A 5,875-nucleotide genomic window follows, 5' to 3' on the forward strand; every position below is an offset into this window, starting at 1 on the left:
TGCCTCCCTCGCTCTGGTAACGTCACGTAGCATACAGCTGGTGTATCACCCCCATGGTATCACCGTGTATCACCGGCTTTGAAAAGGTCAGCAGCCAACTAGGTCAAAGTTCAAAGGTGGTTCTGCCGTTCCAAATGGATCCAGTAGATGGCACCATTGTATAATGCGAGACCTACTGGACAATCAAGTCGCCCAGTTACAACAACAATCACACCAGTCATTACATTTTCTCAACATTTTTTAATTTATTGAACAAACAAGTAAGAACAAACATAACATTATTAAGTATAGGAAAACGAATAGGCAGGCTATGGCTTCAAATAAAAGTATATCCTAAACAAAAAAATAAATAGATCAATATAATGTCTGACAGACATTAAAAATTAAATTAAATTAAATTAAATTACAGTAGTTGGAAATGAATGCTCATGTTAAAACAAATTGACATTGTCACCATAAAAAAAAACAATCAGACAATATCAAAAAAAAAAAGTCTATAGGCCTACCCATCAGTTTCTGTCCAAAAATAAGCTATAAATAAAAACAGCCCTACAGTCTAAAAAATAACCCTGTAATGTTGGTGGCTTCAGAAATTAAACAAAAAACACAGGCCTGATGTCAGGCAACAACTTTCTCTTAATCAGCTATTTATCTCAAAGTTTTTACTTCACACACGCTTCAGGTTGTGGGCCAGGAACACAAGTTTGTCAACATTTTCTGGCAGAAGTGCATTTCTGGTTTTATTTACAATGTACCCTGCCTTGGAAAAGATTCTTTCCGACGGCGTTGAGGTAGCTGGTATGCAAAGGCAGTGTTTGGCTGCCAATGCAAGTTTAGGGTAGCGGTCTGTATTATTTTTCCACCATGCAAGTGGGCCGGAGCTGAACTTGCTTTTGTCGCTCAAATATTGCTCCATTTCCTGCTTTGCACTGTCGCTGTCATCGATATCCTCCTTCTCCTCGTCATCATCAGACAGCAGCATGGCTATCTCCCTTTCCTTCCCAGTCTTCATTTTCTTCTGTGGTGATGCGGCTGCCGTTTCTTCTTCTGAGTTGTCCTCTGCAAGGGCCTGCCCTTCGTCTGCAACCTCCAGGCCGGCTGTTCTTTGGTGCAGATGTCCAGCCAATTGAACAACCTCAATGTACACTAGATCCTTTTTCTCGTCATCCAGGAACTTGAGGCTCTTGAATCGTGGATCAAGTGCTGCTGAGATGAGGTAAACACTGTTGGGCTCCAACTTGGCCAGTTTCCACCTTGTGTCGATCTCATTGACAAGTGTGCTTTTGAGTGCTCTGATTGCAGGGCTGTCAGCATCCAGTGGTGTCAGGTGACGCTTTTTAATATTGGTGAGCATCGGCACGACAGATGAAAGGGACACATTTTCCTCACGTGACAGCAGTTCAGTTAGAGTGATTAATGGCCCCAACACTTCGGCAGTATCCTGGGCCAGATTCCACTGGTCTGATGTCAGGTCCAGGGTTCGGTCACCTTTCTTTGTGACGATGGGGTCAGACAGCACTGCTGTCACTGGCCATCTCTGCTCTACCAGCCTTTCCAGCATGGAATGTGTGGAATTCCATCGTGTTGAAACATCCTGAATGAGCTTGTGCTCAATTACATTTTGTTGCTTTTGCTTTTCATTCAGGGCTGCGGTTGCTTTTGCACTTTTTCTAAAGTGACTGACCAGATTCCTGCCAGCGCTCACTGTCCGTCGTATCTGATCCTGCTTTACAGCTGTGTTCACGCACAGCTGCAGTGTGTGTCCAGAACAACGCACTCCCTGGACTTTTCCCCACTTCTCCGGCTGTTTGCGCAGAGTTTCTGTACACAGCGTCATGTTGCTCGCGTTGTCATGAACAATGGCTACTCTTTTAAAATTGGGTATTTCAAAGGAGTCAACCACCTCTCCAAGCCGGTGTGCAATATTTTCTCCTGTGTGGCTTTCCTCCATCTCTTTTGTTTCCAGCACATACGCCTGGAGCTCCCAGTCTGCATTAATGAAATGCGCAGTGACTGCCATGTATGCCTCCATACCGATCGAAGTCCAAATGTCTGTTGTGAAACTGACTGCTGTAGTACTAGCAATCTGTGCTAACACTTGGCCCCTCAGTTTGTTGTGCTTAAGTGTGAGGGCTTCTGAGATTGTTGAACGTTTGGGGATGGTGTATCCAGGCTCCAACAACTTAACTAATCTTTTGAAACCCTCGCCTTCGATTATGTTGATGGGCCTCATGTCCATGGCTACAAATTCTACCACTTTGTCTGTTATATCTCTCTTTCTTTTGTCGGAGATTGGCTTCTCAAACTCAAGGGTCCTCTGGGTAGCTTTTGTGGTCGATGTCGATGGTTGCGACAATGTCTGAGGATGGACCTATGATGATAATAATTTGTTAGAAAATTCTAATTAAAGTATACAGTATAGGATTATTAAATATGTATTAATGAGCCCTAACCCATTTTTGAGCATAGTTGGTTTGCCTGGAGTTAATATCTAATAAAGCAGTATAAAAAAATTCTAGACTATCTGGGCTATAGTATATGTGCAGCAGTGATGTGATGTCATTGTTATAATAGGCCTAATAAGCATTTTACTAAATTTGTATTTTCCAATTTTATTTTCTCTTAAGTATACACATTTACCCTCTCACAATGATGGACTCTCCCAAAGGGTCATTTTATCACATTTAGCATCAAAGCTAACTGAATCAACTATCAAACATGTATTAATTAAGGACATAGAGACTATCATTCTTGGATCTAAGGGTGGGTTTATTTATTGCATAAAGACCCCGAAAATAAGCACAAGTTCCAAGCTGGATAAAAAAGCTTCTGTAAGGACTACAATCGCGTCAATGGCGGCAACGGAACCACACGGCCGTTGGCTTCGCGCAGCCGACAACGGCATGTTTTTACTACTTACGGGTCAAAAGTTATTTTATAATTTATTAACCTACACACGTGTGCTGCCCTGTACAGTAGCGCGGGCTCATATAGTTTTAGTTATCAAGCTATTAAAAGTTTTTTTCAAGGCTGTGTCAACAAATAAGCTAGTTAGGCCACATCTGCATAATAGGCTACTTACATGTTTGAGGTGATTCTTCAAAGTTGTCGTTCCTCCATGAAATGCCAATTTTCGGTCGCAAATTTGGCACTGAGCATGCTGTCGATCATTGGACAATTGGAAATGTTCCCAAACGGTAGATTTTTTGGGCATTTTGAACAAGCTCGTTCAATGTCTACAAGTAAGTGCGCTCACTGCCCTGCGCTCGGAGGTGAAGTAATGGATGCGCTATGACACTTAGTGATGTAATATCCTCCTAAATGAGCAATACTACTACTACAATATTACTAACTTTTATATCCAAATATAAAATTATTTGATGACATTAATATATATATATATATACTAGCTTCTTGCAAAAAAAATTGTTGGGCAAAAAATAAAAAATAAATAAATAAAAAAAAAACGAAGCTCCGAATACTAATTTAAGATCCGGATATTAATTTTCCGAACGAGTATTCGAATATTCGAATTATTCGGGCCAGCCCTAGTAGCCTGTGTTTGTGTGTGTGTGTGTGTGTGTTTGAGTGAGAGAGTAGCCTGTGTGTGTAGCAGGGCTGTACGCTTATTTTTTAAAGTGGTAGCACTGGTGCTAGCAAGCAAAAAAAATCAGTAGCACAAAAATAAATTTGGTAGCACACAAAGTATGATCGAAAACTTGCATAACCTTAACCCTTGCATTTCGCTCTAATTACCTTTGAGCATGTCATCTTGGTCCCATTTGAGATTCTCAATTAATATTATTTCCTAGTGTGTGCAGTAATAATTGTAGAAAAATTAATAGGGGTGCACTGATTGCAATTTAGACAAAATAATCTAACCTGCCAATTGCAATTTGGCAGGCTGTCGCACTAGTTAGGGTTGCCACCTTGGATTTAGGAAAAAAAGGGACACTTGAATGTTTGGGGCGGAGGGCTCGGCCATTATTAGGCTACCAGTTCAGACTGACCAGTGTAATGACCTATAATAACCATACACACCTACAGTGCTTTTTACAGTATAGGCTAAATAGGGAGACTGAGGTGGGTGGGGACCCTGGACCTTGTAGGGGGGCCCCGGAAGAAAAAAATGCAACCTTTTAAAGTAAAATTCATCAATCTGGTGCACTTTGAGAATAATATTGCATGCAACCATGCCCAGGGGCCCAAGGGCTCGGGGGGTGGGGCCTAAGCCAGAAATACTGATAGTAACTTTAAATGTTGCATTGTCAAAGAGCTCAGTCACTCATGTCAATAACAGGGTCCAACAAGGAATAGCCTAAATATAAGGAAATAAATCATCATGGCCCCAACTAGGTGACAAATAGAAAAGCAAGTGCAAAACAAAAGCATTATTAGCTCTGTCTAAGGGGCTTCATGAGGGACAGCTAAGCCCCCCGCACACAAACAGGAATAAGCTTGCTATGTGTAAATTCTATACTGTTCATGAAAAGTAGCTTTCCACCCTGTAGTTGCAATGGGCCCCTCCATCATATAACATGAGTATGCAGACCAATCTACTGTACTGTTTTCACAGTTGCAGAGTAAAGAGTGCCTGTTTAAGAAAAATAATGTTCCTTCTGCAGCTCAAGATTTGATTAAAATGTTCCTCTGCTCTGATGCATTTAACTTTAAAACGGTACAAAGAGTCTGGGCCCATTATCTCATAATCCGTCTATGAACCAACTGGTTTCCACAATCTTTTTTATTTTCGCGGGCAGCATGCACAAGCATTATTTATTAAAAAAAAATAAATAAATAAAATAAAAAAAAAGTGTGGGGCCCCACACAGGGTCTTGAAACGGGCCCCGAGATCGTTAAGACCGCCCCTGCCCGCCCGCCTCTCCGATGCAATAGCGGGCGCGACAAACTCCTCGGCCCGTGTGAGACGGCCTTAACTACTGAACGAAGGAAGGAAATCAAATGAGGTTTTGGCATTTTCCCCAAAAAACGGGTCACAGCTGGTGAAAAAAAGAGAACAATTCTGGGAAAAACGGGACGGGTGGCAACACTAGCACGAGTGCGATTGGAGTTGTATTCATCATCGCACGTGATCAATTTCAGTAGCAAATGCGATCAAAACTGTCGCACTGTACAGCCCTGGTGTGTAGCTATATGTAGTCTATAGGATTTGGCCTACAGTAATAATAATGTTACAAGTGTTTATAGGTCGAACACTGGAACGAGGCAGGAGAAGTGGGGGACAGATCTGAGGGACGTGGTAGGGGCCAAGCAAGTCAACGTGGAGTGGCTGGTGGAAGAACCCCTATGAACCATCCTGCTGCAGCGTCTACATCTGTGAGTGGCATCTGTGGGTGGCATGAAATAAATTGGCTGCCGAAGGACATTGCTTTTACAGGAAAGCATTTAGATTACCTTCTGTCCAAATTCCGTGAAATGTATCAACCTGGCACAAACATCTGCATAGACGAGGGTATGCTTCTGTGGCGTGGACGCCTAGCGTTCAGGGTTTACAATCCCCAAAAACCCTGCAAATATGGGATAAAATCCTACATCCTGTGCGATTCGGAAACAGGGTACTGTTTTAACATGAAGCCCTATTGTGGGCAAGGGGCTACCATTGAAGAGACAGTCATTCTTCTCCTTGATCGGCTAGCAGGTCATGGTTACAAATTGTTCATGGACAATTTCTACAACTCTGTCGCTCTGAGCAAGCGCTTACTTGGTATTAATACCCATGCATGTGGTACACTAAGAAAGAACAGAGGGGAACCACCAGCCATTCGAGATGTAGGAAATGCTGACCTCAGGCATGGGGAAACAATGATGCGCCACAATGAAAGTGTTATGATTTTGGCATGGCGTGACAAAAAAG

At 42.3% G+C, this 5,875-nt stretch overlaps 1 protein-coding gene across 1 annotated transcript; it reads right to left on the reverse strand.

The window, feature by feature from the left end:
• Positions 1-667: 667 nt before the first annotated feature.
• LOC307252302 (E3 SUMO-protein ligase ZBED1-like) lies at positions 668-2,239 on the reverse strand (the record flags this gene model as incomplete). The annotated part of the gene is made up of 1 exon (XM_080029939.1): positions 668-2,239. The coding sequence occupies one exon, from the start codon at positions 2,237-2,239 to the stop codon at positions 668-670; it is 1,572 nt and encodes a 523-aa protein (XP_079886065.1).
• Between the last annotated feature and the right edge of the window lie 3,636 nt (positions 2,240-5,875).

The sequence above is a fragment of the Ammodytes marinus genome (genome assembly GCF_949987685.1).
Source record: "Ammodytes marinus genome assembly, chromosome: 6".
NCBI classification, from domain to species: Eukaryota; Metazoa; Chordata; class Actinopteri; order Uranoscopiformes; family Ammodytidae; genus Ammodytes; species Ammodytes marinus.